Raw genomic sequence first — 15,773 nt, forward strand, 5'->3', positions numbered from 1 at the left:
TAGGACTACAGGCATGTGCCACTGTGCCTGGCTAATTTTAAAATCTTTTGTATAGACATCAGCCACCACATTCAACTGAATTTTAAAATTCTTTAGTGTATGTTGTTTTCTGTAATTCAAATACTATTCAGTGGAACAAAGTATAGTCTATTATTGTATAATTAGATATATTTTTCAATTCACAGTGAGATTATGCAAAGAATTATAAACCTAAGTAATCATAATGTAATAATTTATTTTGCTCTTGAAAAATGCAGACCAGTGTAGGAATAAAAGCTGAACAGTAGTTAAGTTACTTAATAGAAAGTTTACATATAACTAAGATTTTTAAGAGCAATGATAAATACCTTCTTCCTTCCATTATAATTTCTAGGAAGAGATAGGATAAGAACTGTTATTTGATTTAAAGTTTACCTTAGCCGCAGATACAGTTGAATAGTAAAACCAAGGTATGCATTCAAAGTCCAGTGAGGTAGGACCAGTTCTATCAGGTATCTGCCAAGTATATATTTGAATCTCTCCTGAAATAGACAAATGAAGTGTATTTAAATAGAGTTTTTAAAATCAGACTTCTTTATGGAGAACCAGACAATCAGCAAACACTAAAGCTATGAAAATAGTAGGCAGCATAGTCCTAGCTTTCACTTCTGGTTTCACTTCTTGCTTTGTGATCTTAGTCAATGTGGCAATTACTCAATGTGACAAAGCCTTGAATCCCTGCTCTGAACCTTCCAATGTGTGGATCACATGTACCTCCTCCCTGCCCTCAAGGCTGTGCATATTAGTCCTATTGGATCTTAATTCTATATTCTATATTGCAGTGAAGTTTTTTTGCTCCCTCCCCACCATAATCCTGTATCTCCCACTTCCAAAGATCCATGGGAGTTATAGTTCTATGACATTAACCAACCCCACCCCCAGCTCCCAAATTTGTAACAATCTACTTAGCACTAACCCTTGCCTTCCAGTACATCACACAATGCCTGGCATACAGCAGGTAGAGTACTCAAAAGTGTTTGTGGAATGCATGTAGTAGATCCTTTCTTAACTAATCAGAGCAGTGGACTGACTTGCAAACTCCCTTGATATGAGAGTTAACAGACCACAGGACTGTTTTTAAAAACAAAAAGAAACATTTCGCCCACCATCAAAGTCTATTGTCAGTCCCTCTGCTTTACAAATCTTTTCTTTCAGAATTTGGCTTTCATTGATACTCTTAATTTCCAAAACTACTTGTTTTGGTGAGCAACTATAGTGGACATTCTGATGCCACCCGTAGATCCCCAATCAAGAATGAAGAACATTTCACTCCAGCAGGTGTTAGCCTCCTTTAGAGAGAGCCTTGGCTGAAGAAAGCCACCTTGCTCAAGATTGCATCTAATGACTGCTGCAGGGACATAACAGCCCAGCTCTCTCACTCCAGCTTAGGAAAGCTGAAGGTCACCCTATCTTCAGAACTGGGTTGGCTGTGACTTCTGTTGAGGCTGCATCTCTGCTTAACCTCACTCCCTGTCCAATCCTACTCATTTCTCATTCTTTCCATATTAGTTGATTCCAAGAGCACTATCTACACACAAATCCTCATATCAGAGTCTGCTTACTGGGCATTTTTTATTAAAATATATTAATGTTCTTCTGAGTTAATTACGTTGAATGGCATGCTGTGTAGCAGTGATTCCATTACATGGGAATGTTAATACATGGGGTCCATCATTTCCTCTTATTGGCTCAATCCTCCCCTACTTTCTCACATATTGCATCTTGTACTCAACTCCTACTTTAGCACTTTAGTTGGAGAGATTGAATATAGTATAAGAATACCTGGCAGCTGGACAGGTACAGAGGTGGGAGGGAGGGTGGACCTAGAGGAGAAATTCATACGCTGGGGAGGTGGGCCCTGAAGACCTAACCTTCACTTCACAGTTTTGCTATGGTGCCCCAACCTGGAAGTAAACTTGACTTGCAGAAGGAACTCCCCCGCCAAATGCTTTCTTCAGGCCCATCTTACTAGTCCACTAGTCTCTCTCATCTGGAATTGCACCCATATATTTAAAAGAACATTAGCCTCGTAGTCCTGCATAAACGCTTTGGGGATTTTTTTTCTACCAAAGTAGTTACCTGGCTGAGTTGGAACAACAGTGGAATTATTTGTTTTCACTCCATGAGCATGAATAGAATACGGTCTTGAGGCTTTATTTTTAAAGATAATTTGAATTTTTTGACCAGGGTTGAGCAATATTAATGGACCTAGGGAATATAAAAAGAAATATGTCTGAGTAATTGTTATTTATTTTAAATTATGAGTCATCTCTCTTCTTAAGTATTTACACAGTGACTTATTCTTATCCTTTTACTTAACACGCAGCCAAATGAAATAAAAACATTTAACAAGTAGATCATTGCTGATTTATGAAACATGACTTTTGCCTGAAATTTTTAAATCATTTAGAATTTTATGAGGTTTTTTTTTTTGTTTGTTTGTTTGTTTGTTTTGCCACAAAACGTATTTTAATGAACGTCGGTTTATGCCTAGGAAAACATACAATTTAAAAATGAAACCCTTTCTTTTCTTTCTTGACCAATCTCAACTTTCAAGCCTTTTATTCTCTTGCTCCTTATTCTACTGGAGGATTGCAAGGATCTGCAAGGCCTGTTTATTGACCCAAAGTGATTTTCTCTCTTACAGATTAAAAATCTTCATTTTACTCTCTCTCCCTTTCATCCTAAGCCAAAAACTACAGGTATAAAATTCATTTTAAATCTTCTTTCTATTTGGAAGCAGATTGAATTAGTGGCTCTGAAAAATTCTGAAACACAGGTGGTTTTGAGATGAGATAAGCAGCAAGAACTTTCTGCAAACTTGTGCTACAATTACTAAAATTAGAGCCCTGAAGATGCCTGCTGGAGGCTAAATGCTAGCTAAAGGCGGGGCCTCTTTGCTCCCTGTGACCATTTCACCTCCGCAAACAATATGCATGTTTTTTCTTTTTAATAAAGTGTTTTCCTTTTTGTGTAAATAATAAAAGAAGCTTGAGGGTCAGATTGCATTATTTATCTTCATGCATTCAGCCACAATCCTAGAGAAAACAAACATCCTGTGGTTACTAAAGATAGGGGCCCACTCAAAAGCAGCAGCAACAGGATAGCACAGGCTGCCCTCCAGGGCTCACAAACAGACAAGCTCTAGAGGCTGACGGAGAGCAAAGAAGAGCAAAAATTCCTCTTCATCAGCATGTAAATTCATCTCCTCAGGATCCCACATCATAAAATAACCTCTAATATACACATAGATATTAAGACTGAAACAGGAGTTGGGCGTGTGGAAATGTTGCATGTGGGCACCTGGGGTGACTCAGAGGTTTCCTACTTGATCTATTAAGGGTGGAAGAAAGAGTTGTAATTTTCCTCACTCAGACAGAAGACACTTAAATTTACATAAAGAAGTTCCTTTCCTCACTATACTTGGGTCCCCTGGGCTTTGTTTCAATTGTATTGAAATGATCCCTACATGCTACTTCTAAACTCCTTTCTAGAATTTTTTAATTTTGAGAGCAAGAATCCAGGTAATCTGAAACTGAGCACATTACTTTTCTACATTCTCCTTATTTTTTAGGAAACAACACTTGAATCATTTTTTCCCCCAATGAAAATGCCTATCAGCAAACAAATCAGAATTACAGGCACTTTCCTCTGTCGCAGTAGAGGTTGACAATGGCCTCCATGTGTACAACAATCTCTAATGGCTGAGGACAAGAAAAACTCGAAAATCAATCTTATGGCATATCAATACCTAGTATATCAAGATGTTTTTCATCTTCATTCCTTTTTGTTTGATTTGTGAACGTGTTATCATCATATTGACGATATAAGACTTTCTTGTATTTGGACCCAAGAAGTGTTCCACTTCTATCCACATACATGCTCGTTTGGCTTTAAGAAAATAAAAACAAAAACAAAAAAACCCCACAAAGTTAGTTAATTTAACCATTAATTTAGACAAAGAACTCATATGGAAGAACTTCTTATATATAGAAGCTGTTTTACCTAAAAATGTTAGTCATCTTTTTAAAAAAATATATTAATTCTAGCAAGATAGTTAGATATTTATTCTACATTTTAAAGCTTATTTTCAGGATAAAATTTAGTTTTTATAAATAAATATATAGTAAGAGAGAAAACCAGAGAGGGAAATCAAATTGTACAAAAAGAGAAAAACGGGTGTCTTTAATTTGAAGTTCTCAGAAGAATAGAGGTAGAAAAAAATGAAGACAAAAGAAACACCTGACTGACTGTAGATACTGAATGTAGCTGAAGTTATGTTACTATTCCTGTGGTGAGATCAGACAGTAACATATGTCCAGGAAGGATGCAAGAAGTGAAAACACAGGCAGGAAGAAATAAAGCCCATAAGTAAGTTATATAGATATTTAGAAAGATTTGAAGCCCTTTGCAATTGAATATGTCACACACACACACAAATTTTGAAGTGATTTATAATTGAGAATATCTGAAACACACAAATACCACATCCACATACTCATTATGCACACATACACCATAACAAACACAAATAAATATACCACACACACCCACCATACCAAACACAAATAAATACAACACACACACAGACACAGACACACACAGAGAGACTGAAAGGAAAGAGAGGAAGACTCAGAAAGAACCCTTAGAACCCTTCCCATTTAGAGACTGGAGCTATCATGGTACTTCTCTCTTTTTAAGTGGTGGAGTTCATTCTCCCACTTTCTGCTAGGAGAATAATCCCATTCCATTTCCTCGGCTGCAATGTAAATAATTTTCTCCTCCTGGTATTGTGTTTGATCAGGGTTTGGCTTCCCACATTGCCTCACGTGATATTTATGTTTCATGCCTCCTAGATTGTGCTTTATTGTTATGCAAACCAAATCAAAAGTTCCTACAGACGAATAAGAAAGGAATGGTTAAAGCTTTGCCTTCAGATTTCTTTCCTCTGTAAAATTATTAATAAGCTGCAACCCTCAAAAGAAATATGTAAAATCATTCATTCATTCTTTCATTAATTCAAAAAATATTTATTGATGACCTTCTTTGTGTCAGACATATTTCTAGGCATTCGGGAAACATCAGAGAACAAAACAGTTAAAAATTCTTGCTCTCAGAGTTCATATTGCAAGGTGTTGTGGAGACAGACAATAAACATCTTAAGCAACTTGTATGTATGCTGGAAGGTGATACGAGCTATGATTAAAGAAAAAAAGTAAAACAGCGTAAGGAGGACTGAGAATTCTGGGTGTGTGTTGGGAAGGGCTCAAGAGAGCAGTGAGCAAAATCACAGGGTAAGCAGGGTAGGCCTTGATGAGAGGGTGATACCTGGGCAAAAATTTATAAGAGATGAGGTGGGTCTGGAGGAAAAGTGTGTTCTGTCTAGGCAGAAGAAACAGGTGGCAAAGGCCCCAGGCCAGGAGCCTGTTTGGTGTGTGTGAAGACCACCCAAGAGGCCGGTGTGTCTGGAGGGAGGGTGCAAGGGTGAGAGTACTAGGGAGCAGAGGGCTAGGTCATGGAGCCCTTGTAGGCCACTGAATACATGATAGCATTCACTAAGTGAAACGGAGAGCCACTGTGGGATTTTAAGTCAATGAAGGGTATAAGGACACTCTAGCAGCTGTGCTGAGAATAGACTGGCGTGTACAATGGTGAAAGAAACGGGATCTGTTGAGAGGCTATTAAAAATAATCGATGAGAGATGATGGCTTTGATCAGAGTGGTAGGTAGCAGAGGAGGAGTGAAAAAAAGTTCAGTACATTAAAAATACATTAAAAATCCAAAACAATGACAAAAACAAAAACAAACCACCATAACAAAAAAACTCTAGCCTGATTCTGACCAGAACATTCCACCTGAATTCTAGTTTTCTTTCTTTTACCTTGGTAATTTTAGGCCCACCACGTGCTGACACTGCTTCTTGACAAATGCTCTCTTTCAACTCTACATATTTCTGTTGTTGCTGTGACTTTTGTGGAGGGTAAGGTTTAAGAAGATGTACAAGGAAGCAAAACCTTCAGACTCAGAGGGTTTGAGAAAAAGAATTTGTTTAAAATGAAATAATCCCTGTATAAGCTCTAGCACCGTGTTTAACACATAGTGTACCTGTCTCCACTTGTTTGCTACAGTTGATATGCTTTGGAAAAGAGAATGAGACAAGGTAGTTTTTAAATCTAGAAAAACACCTGCAGGGGAAAGGAGAGGAAGGACTGGGGCAGGAAAAAGAAATAACTTGTCCCTGAATGAGCATGCAGGTACGTCCTCTAACAAAGAGGAGGAAAAAAGAAGCACCAGAGAAAGATCTCTCTTTTTCAAAGAGGAGGAAAAAAGAAGCACCAGAGAAAGATCTCTCTCTCTTTTTTTTTTTTTTTTTTTTTTTTGGTTAGACCGAGTCTAACGCGATCTCGGCTCACTGCAAGCTCTGCCTCCTGAGTTCATGCCATTCTCCAGCCTCAGCCTCCCGACTAGCTGGGACTACAGGCGCCTGCCACCATGCCTGGCTAATTTTTTTTGTATTTTTAGTAGACACAAGGTTTCACCATGTTAGCCAGGATGGTCTCAATCTCCTGACTTCATGATCCACCCATCTCGGCCTCCCAAAGTGCTGGGATTACAGGCGTGAGCCACCGCGCCGGGCCAAAGATCTCTTTCTTTTCCCCTCCAATTACTCCGAATCACAACTTTTGTTTGTTTGAAAAGTAAAATTTTAAATTTTGAAATGAAGAAAATGTAGTCAAATGAATATTTGGCATCACAAAGAGTCAAGATACCAATTAATAGTATTTACAGAATAGTTTGTTTATCATATAGCCAGGTTTTGGTTGATATCAGTCATTTTTGACCAAGATAGATGGATTTTGGGGGGGCAGGTATATGGGACAAGGGTGGATCTACTGGATTAAAGAAGGAACTAGCATTTATTGAAAATCTAACATATGCCAGGCAGTTTACTATACTTTACCTATCTCATTGATCACTGTCTATTCCTTTTTGCAAATTACAAGTTTTTACAATTCCTATTTTACAAATGAGGAAACAAGGTTCAGAAGGAAGGCTGGTTTCCTTTGATCCCCATACAGTTCTTTGATATGGGGGTGCCTTCTTTAAAAAAAAAATGTTGCCAGCAAGGATCAACCTCACTGAAGCTAAAAAATTTATCTAGAGAGCAAAGCTAGTAAGGAGGATAGAAAGAGGAAGGCACAAGGCAGTAGGGTAAGGTCGAAGCAGCAGGAAGGCCTGAGCAACAAATGGACAGAAGAGTAAGAAATGCAGAAGACAACAGAATGAAAATGAGTTTAAAGGGTTTAAAACATCTTCATCGTTTTTGAAGAGCATTGGGATGGTTTAAAGCCTAAAGGACTAGGAAGAGGACCTGAAAAAACTGAGGTGATTTATGTGTATAGGAAAATGAAATACTAAGGCTCTTATAAATGAAGTGGAGCAGGGCAAAGGTTTCTCAAGCATTGTTTGTATCAGTTCAATTTTTTTTTTCCTGTACAGAATATTCAGTGAATATATAAGATAGTGCTTCTGCATACTTTAATGTTTCCGGCTGAATGAGAAGACCCACTGCTTACCTATAGAATCAGGTGTCATTGAAAGCGTCTGAGGAGTATGAGGAAACATAGGTATTGTGTCCTTTCTTGCTCCTAAAGAAGTGAAGGTATTTCCTGAAAAATATATCCCGTGTAAATCTTCCACTGATCCTACACTAAAAACGTGCCACAAAACGTTGTCTCCTAAGCACATATCCAATCCAGGCAGATTTCCATACATGTATCCATTTATGGCTGCAAGGTATTTGTAACAAAGGAAAGAGTATTTAATTTACTGGTACTTGATATCTTTTGAAACTCGACAAAGCGTTAATCATGAAGCAGCTCATTCACATAAAAAAAAGCAAAGCAATTTTTTCAACTTTCCTCTCCTCTATTGTTATTTAATCACTTCATGGGGGCTAAAAATGACATTATAGAATTAGAGAACGACGGAATTCCATGATACCCTCATTGGGTTATTCCAGTCAAGCCCTTCCTTTTAGAGTTGAGGAAACTAAGGCCAGAGAAATAGTTTCTTGTCCAATGTCATATGGCTAAGAAATGAAAATGTTAAGACCAAAGTCCAAGTCTCCAGATTCTGGATCAACCCTTTTCCCAATGCACTGTACAGTCTTCAAAAACCAACAACCAACCAACCAGCCACCCACCAACCCACCCAACCAGCTCAACAAACACCCTACTCCACCCACTCTATGAATTTGGCAGTAGAGAAGTACGTGACTTTTCACATTTAGCTATAGATAAACTATATTGCACCAAGAAGGTGTTGGTAAATATTTGGTAAGTTAAATTCAAAATAATCACCCTAGTAGACAATATTCTTCTTGGGAAATGATATTTATTTATTGTTTATATACTTATTTATTCTTTCGTATGGAGTTCTGCTCTTGTTACCCAGGCTGGAGGGCAATGGCACGATCTCAGCTCACTGCAACCTCCGCTTCCTAGGTTCAAGCAATTCTCCTGCCTCAGCCTCCCAAGTAGCTGAGATTACAGGCACCTGCCACCACTCCCGACTAATTTTTGTAGTTTTAGTAGAGATGGGGTTTCACCATGTTGGCCAGGCTTGTCTCAAACTCCTGACCTCGGATGATTCACCCACCTCGGCCTCCCAAAGTGCTAGGATTACAGGCGTGAGCCATCACACATGGCCAGGAAATGATATTTAAAGGAAATGTAAATGTATCAGCCAACCGTTGTGGGGAAAACCTAAGTCTCTTTTAATCCATAATTCTTTAGGCAAAATAAAATTAAGTGTTTAATGCATTTATCTTATAAGTTAAATTGTTTCTTACAGTACATCTTATTTGAGGCTTGGCAGTCTGGATCCTCTTTATCTACGTTTTCAGGCTCTGTGATAAATGTTCTGATATTTTCATCCAAGAGATTACTTTCATTTTCATCAAATATTGTGGCAAGTAGGTAAAACTCTTTGTCTACTCCTTTCTGTGGATGAGAACAGAAAAAGGAATAGACATGAAGTATAGACGGTCCATATTCAAATCTAGCCAAATGGTTGATCTGCATACAGTGTTTTCCACATAAGGAGATTGTGTACTTGTGAAAAATTTGATCAGTTGACTTCCTGATTTTGGATAGTCCATAGAAAGGCACAAGTCCCAGTGAATGAATTATCACAGAACTAAGAAGTTGGGAGAAATCTCTATGGCTTTTTTCATATAAAGTGTTTCCTCCAGGGATTCCTATATCTAAACTTCATCAACTAAACCATAAGATGTTTATAATGGCTTTTAACATAATGTACTCTATGGAAAGTAAGTTAAATAAATAGTTTTCAATTCTAGAAAGTCTGAATTTTTAGGGCTTTTGAACAAATTTAATATAAACATGTCACTAGATTAAATGTAAAAATTATATGTATTATAAGAATTATGACACTATAAATATGACCCATTATATAGATAAATATAAATATATATTTATAATTTTGAATAAGATATACATTGTTATACATGTATGGATTTATAAAGCTTTGTTACCTATACTTTTTTATATAAATGTCAAAAAACTAGATATTCACTTCTGAGTGAGAAAAAAAGAGAAACTCATTTAACTAACATTTATTGAGCACCTATTATATGCCCAAGAGGAGCTGTGGTTATTATAAAAAATTAATAAAATCTTGTGTACACTTTCTAGAAACTTTCTGGAAAATCTTGTGTATACTTCCACTAGAAGCAGTCTAATGGAAGAAGCAGGCCAATGAAAACACTTGCATGGATAAATATTCTAATAGAAACGTACCTAAGGGACTATGGTAACCTGCAGGAGCTTCAACTAACTTTAGTTAGTGAACATTGTCCAAAGGAAGGTACTCTCAGTCTGAGTTTCAAAAATGTCTCCCACTTTTGGCAGATAAAACACTGAGGAAAGGCCATTCCAGATGGAGAGAAGAGGGGAAAATCAGAGATGTCAAATAGCCTTCCTTACTCAGGGCCTAATGAGCTAATTCCACAATAATGCAGAATTCTACTTTGCCATTTAGAAGAAGCTAATTCTGCAGTGTAGGGGTGCGAGGGGACATAAATCTGAAGGAACTGTCAAGATCTGATGTGTTGGCTTCTGAGCCAACAAATTGTGGGGAGATCTTTATTGCAGGGAGTGCTATAACCAGATTCCTTAGGGAGGGATGTGGACTAGCTGTATTAAAGCAAGATAAGAGTGGAGACAGAAGCTAAGAATGAAAGGAATTCAGAAAGAGATGATAGTGCCTAAAATAATGCAGAGGTTTTGGAGACTTAGTGATAAATGTGTAGGTGAGACAGAAGGAGTTGTTGATGAAAGTCCAAGGTTTGGTGATATTATTAACTAAGGGATAGAACGGAGGAAGAAGAGGCTGATTGAGGAAAGGGAGGGATGGTAAGGTCTGCCCAAAAGGATGAGATGTCTGTGGGACATGCCAGGGTGCATGTTTAATGGGCAGATACAGATGTTTAGTTGAGGTAAGAATAGAATTGGGAGACATCAGTACGCAGAAGTTGAAGCTGCTGATTCCTCTCGCCCTGAGACATTGTCATTCCTCTGCAGTTCTGTCTCAGGCACCTCTCACCAAGGGTTACCTGGCGATACGCTTCAGGACTCACCTGTTTGCCATTGTCTCCAAGACTTCCATTTCTACATACAAGGAGAGGCCCCAGAAGGCCACTGTTGATGTCTCTTTTCCCATTTACTGAAGAGTAATAGAACCAGGTCAAGCAGTTGGGATCTGTGGAGGTGGGACCCACATCTTTTGGAACTTCCCATATATAGACAAATGTTGTGCCAGGACTTACATGTGAAGAGGGTGGAGGGGTACCTAGCAAGAAATAAACATTTATAGAATAGAACCTAAGACTGTAAGTACACTAGTCTAGATTGGGAGATCTCCGAGAGCAAGAACAGATCTTTCTCTTTGGGTGACAGTTGAATAGGAACTAAAGTAATAACTCTGCCACAATAAGTATACAGAGCTGTTACACTGTGACAGGTAGGCTGCACAAAAGGAGTTATATTTCTTGCTGGCATTATATGGAGGTATGGCTCACTTGGACCTCCCTTGAGCTCTACTTACTTCCTCCAGGTGTTTCATAGAATGAGCCCTCTTTGCTCTTGTTGTAATGCAGTCCATGAGGCTGAATGCTGAGTGGCAGGGAAGCATTGTTATAGAAAGTGATTTTGATGGTCTGTCCCACCTCTGCCTTAATAACAGGGCCTAGAAACCAACAGAGTTAGTAGTTATCCTTGGTTTTCATAAAGGTAATTGTCAGGTTGTGTTACTTGAGTAAAGTTCTTTTAGGAAGAAATTAAAGGGATGATGCCATGAACCCAGAAATGGGTGTAACTGCAAGAAGTCTAGATGGTTCAAGGTCTTATAAAGTCACTTTGGATCAAAGGTATTAGATATTAGATGAAGATTAGTCTCTTTGGATTTATAGGAATAAAGAATGTAGTTAAAATCACTGGGTTGGCTGGGCTCAGTGGCTCATGCCTGTAATCCCAGCACTTTGGGAGGCCGAGATGGGCGGATGGCTTGAGCCCAGGAGTTCAAGACCAGCCTGGACAACATGGTGAAACCCGGTATCTACAAAAATTACAAAAATTAGCCAGGTGTGGTGGTGTGTGTCTGTGGTCCCAGCTACTTGGGAGGCTGAGGCACGAGAATTGCTTGAATCTGAGAAGTGGAGGTTGCAGTGAGCTGAGATCATGCCATTGCACTCCAACCTGGGCAAAAGAGTGAGACCCTGTGTCAAACAAAACAAAACAAAACAAAAAAAACAAAAACATCACAAAAATTAGCTGAGTATGATGGTGTGTTCCTGTAGTCCCAGCTATTCCAGAGGCTGAGATGAGAGGATCACTTGAGCCTGAGAGGCGGAGGTTGCAGTAAACAGAGGTCACACCACTGCACTCCAGCCTGGGCAACAGAGCAAGACTGTCTCAAATAATAAAATAAAATAAAATAAGTAAAATAAAATAAAGTCATTGGGTGAATTGATGTATTATTTTCATAAGGCTATAATATTACAGCTAAAATCTCTAACTGGGTTGATGAATACTGTTTTGATTGCAGAATATTTACAAATAACGTTTATAACCCTACAAGCTATGAATAGAATTTTACCAAGGATTCCAAGGTGTTCTTCTCTTGCCTTCTGTGTTTGGAAGGAAGCATCTGTATATTCACGGTAAACCAGTTTTTTGTAAGTTCCTCCAATTCTGGTTGGACTTCGTTCAAAAAATAACCGGGATTTACTGTGCAGAGAAGGTGGATACACAAAGAACTTTTATATTCACAGTTATCATGTGAAAAGAAAGAATCCAAACACATCTGTTTAAAATATTTGTAATTTATTTCTGATTATAAATCTAAAATTTGGAAAAGAAAAATACAACAAAGAAAATGGAAATCTCCATAATCCCACCATCTATATGTTACCATAGTCAGTATTTTCTGTAAATACCCTTTCAGTCTTTTGTCTATGCACATATATATAATTATCTATATGTATCTACCTAGTTACTTCTCTGCTAACTTTCTTTTGGAATAAAAATTAAAAGATACTATATCTGACTTTTTCAGGAGGGTAATAACAAATATTGCTATTAAAACAACTATTTGCAGAGATGCTATAATATTAAAAAGATAGATGTTATTATTTTTTTAATTGTTATAATAAAAAGGAGCCTCTGAGAAGAAGTATTTCCTAACAATGAAGTGGTAACTTGCTGTGCCAAAACATCATAGAATTTTACAGCCAGGGGGATCAAGCAAAATGAATCTATTAATTCATACTTATTTTAGTCGATATAAAATGAGAGTAAGCCCTAAATCTAAATCTAGTTTTTTGCTCTAAGCCCAGTTATCTTTCTGACATTTAATACAAAATTTCCATTACACAGATTGAGTAATTTATTGATGAGCTTAAAATGTAAGAAAAGGCGTAAAGGCACCCAGCACTCACATTCACAAAGAAGGACCAAAACACTGAGTAGATAAACACAAGTTGGATAGAGCATCTAAGAGAGAACACTGGAATTCGGCAGGAAAGTGTCAAAGAACATCTGAGACACAGAAGGAAAGGGAAGCAAGGCAGCTGTCACTGCTCAGATTGGCTGGGAGCCAGGAGAGGCTCCCCAGTGTGGGAAAAAGATAAGTGAGAGATCTTCAGCAGTCCATACTTCTACCATGGATTCCTGCCAATCCTAGCCACAGGAGAGCCCCTTAGCCCTTGCAGGCCCTGAGACTAGTAGAGAGAGTGGCTTGGAGTTGATACAATGGCATCATTCCAGGGAGGGAGTTCATGCTGGGTCCCATAAAACCCCCGAGACCCAAGTAGCTATAGCATGGCACCATTTTGGGAGCCCGGCCCCAACCAGACTGTATCCTGCCCCAGGGCCCAATAGCCCTTGTATCTCCACATCCCTAGAACCCCACCGACATTCTCCTGTGTCCACTCAGACGGCTGAAGCACTGCTACACTGAAGCCGGATCCAGTAGAGTGGCCGGGCCCCCAGCACTCTAGCCCATACGATGTTCTACACTGTGGGGGATGGGCTGTGCCGTGCACCAAGGAGGCTACCCCAGAACAAAGTGAGCTGTGCGTGCCCTCTCCAGAGCCTGAGAGCCACTTGCCTGGAGCGACTGCCGCTGATAGCAAACACTGCCCTCTCAGCAGCAGGGCTACCACACACCTGAATGCACCTTTGGTGGACATGAGACCAGCCCATCTAGATGCTGTCCTGGAGTCTGAGGACAGGCACACCTGCCCACTGCTGCTTCCACTCCAGTGTGCCATCTTGGGTACTGGGGATCGACTTGCCCTGCCTTCCACAGCTGTTCCTCATGTGCGCTATCAGGGGACCTGAAGACAGTCTTGCCCCACCTGCTGTTGGCACCCAGGCATGCCATCTAGGGGCCTGAGGGTGAGTCTGCCCACTCTGCTGGTGCCCACACACATTAACTGGGAACCTAGGGATTGACCCACCATATCCACCACAGTCTGCACTCATGCACACCATCGAGGGCCTGAGAACAGGTCCACTCTGCCTGATGCCACCTCTGCCATTGCCCACATGTGCTGTCCAGGGACCTGGGGATCAATCTGCCCTGCCTGCCATCACCAGCATCTATGCACTCCTCCTCCCCAGGAGTCTCAGGGGGCCTGCCTGGCCTGCCAGAGCCCACAAGTGTTATCGAAGCCTGAGGATCAACCTTCTCCACCAACCACCACTGAATTTGTACACTACTTCCAGGGTATGAGGACAGGTCTTCCCAACCTGCTGCCATCACCACTGCTGGCACTCACCTGCATGTACCACCTGGGGGTCTAGGGAATGGCCTGCTCAGACTGTTGCTTCCACCACTGGCACTTATGCATGTCACTTGGGGGCCTGAGGGTTGTCCTGCTACCACTCCTGCCTTCACCACCATACATGCCACCCAGGGACCCAAAGATATGCCCAACTCACCATTGCCACTGCTGACACCTGAGAAAGCCACTTGGAGGCCCAATAATTAGCCTGTCTGGATGCTCTAACACCAGTGCCCGTGCATGCTGCTGGGCCCCAAGGATGGGAAGACTCAGCCTGCTGCCACCACCACTGGGGCCCAAGGACTGTCCCATCTGGCATCCCCATCCCCAGCAAAACCTCCACTAACAAACACAGCATAAGCCACCAAGGAACTCACAAGCACCACTGATGCTGATTACAGCTGAAGAAATGGTACAGAAACCACATGACTGCACGCAGCAAGAATCAAAGTTAAAGCATCCTACCCAATCCACACTATAAATACATCTATAGAAAATGTCTCTTTTCCTACAAAAGCCACCCCCCCACAAAAAATGGAAAGAAGTGCAGATATCAATGTAAAACACAAGAAGCATGAAAAAGCAAGGAAACATGACACTTCCAAAACAACACAATGATTCTCCAGTGACAGATTCCAATGAAAAAGAAATCTATGAAATGCCAAAAAAAGTCAAAATAACAATATTGAAGCTCAGTGAGATATAACAGAACACAGATAAGCAACACAAAGAAATCAGAAAAAAATTCATGATCTGAATAAGAAATTCAACAGAGATACAACTTTTAAAACCCCAAAAAGACATCCTAGAACTGAACAATTTTTTAAAAATTAAAAATATGATCTAGAGCTTCAACAACAGACTTGAAAAAATAATTTTTGAACTTGAGGTCTGGTATTTTGAAACACCCAGTCAGACAAAAAAAAAAAGGGAGAGAGAGAGAAAGAAATGAAGAATGAAAAAGAATGAAAAAAGCATATGTGACATATGAGTGACATAAAGCTACCAAATATTCAAATGTTGGGTATTCCAGAAGGAGAAGAAATGGACAAAGACATAGAAAACCTATTCAACAAAATAATAGCTGAGGGCTGGGCATAGTAGCTCATGTCTATAATCCCAGCACTTTGGGAGGCTGTGAAAATTGATTGAGGCCAGGAGTTTGAGACTAGGCAAGGCAACATAGTAAGACTCTATTTCTACAGAACATTTAAAAAATTAGCTGGGTGTGGTGGCACGTGCCTATAGACCTAGCTACTTCGGAGACTGAAGTGGAAGGATCACTTGAGCCAAAGAGTTTGAGGGAGCAGTGAGCTGTGATCATGCAACTGCCTTCCAACTTGGGTGACAGAGCAGGACTCTG

At 39.8% G+C, this 15,773-nt stretch overlaps 1 protein-coding gene across 3 annotated transcripts in view; it reads right to left on the minus strand.

Annotated features, from left to right (window-relative positions):
• Positions 1 to 15,773, minus strand: part of LOC129033474 (ceruloplasmin-like) — a 47,226-nt gene that overhangs the window by 15,650 nt on the left and 15,803 nt on the right. For all 3 annotated transcript variants that reach the window (XM_054482093.1, XM_054482094.1, XM_054482095.2), the window contains 9 exons: positions 12,220 to 12,350; positions 11,170 to 11,310; positions 10,703 to 10,914; positions 8,894 to 9,044; positions 7,617 to 7,829; positions 4,726 to 4,933; positions 3,791 to 3,930; positions 2,119 to 2,247; positions 415 to 521 (listed from right to left, as the gene is read on the minus strand). In XM_054482093.1, coding sequence (XP_054338068.1) covers positions 415 to 521; positions 2,119 to 2,247; positions 3,791 to 3,930; positions 4,726 to 4,933; positions 7,617 to 7,829; positions 8,894 to 9,044; positions 10,703 to 10,914; positions 11,170 to 11,310; positions 12,220 to 12,350 — 1,432 coding nt within the window. The remainder of the gene's footprint in view (positions 1 to 414; positions 522 to 2,118; positions 2,248 to 3,790; positions 3,931 to 4,725; positions 4,934 to 7,616; positions 7,830 to 8,893; positions 9,045 to 10,702; positions 10,915 to 11,169; positions 11,311 to 12,219; positions 12,351 to 15,773) is intronic.

This window comes from Pongo pygmaeus, chromosome 2, assembly GCF_028885625.2.
Source record: "Pongo pygmaeus isolate AG05252 chromosome 2, NHGRI_mPonPyg2-v2.0_pri, whole genome shotgun sequence".
NCBI classification, from domain to species: domain Eukaryota; kingdom Metazoa; phylum Chordata; class Mammalia; order Primates; family Hominidae; genus Pongo; species Pongo pygmaeus.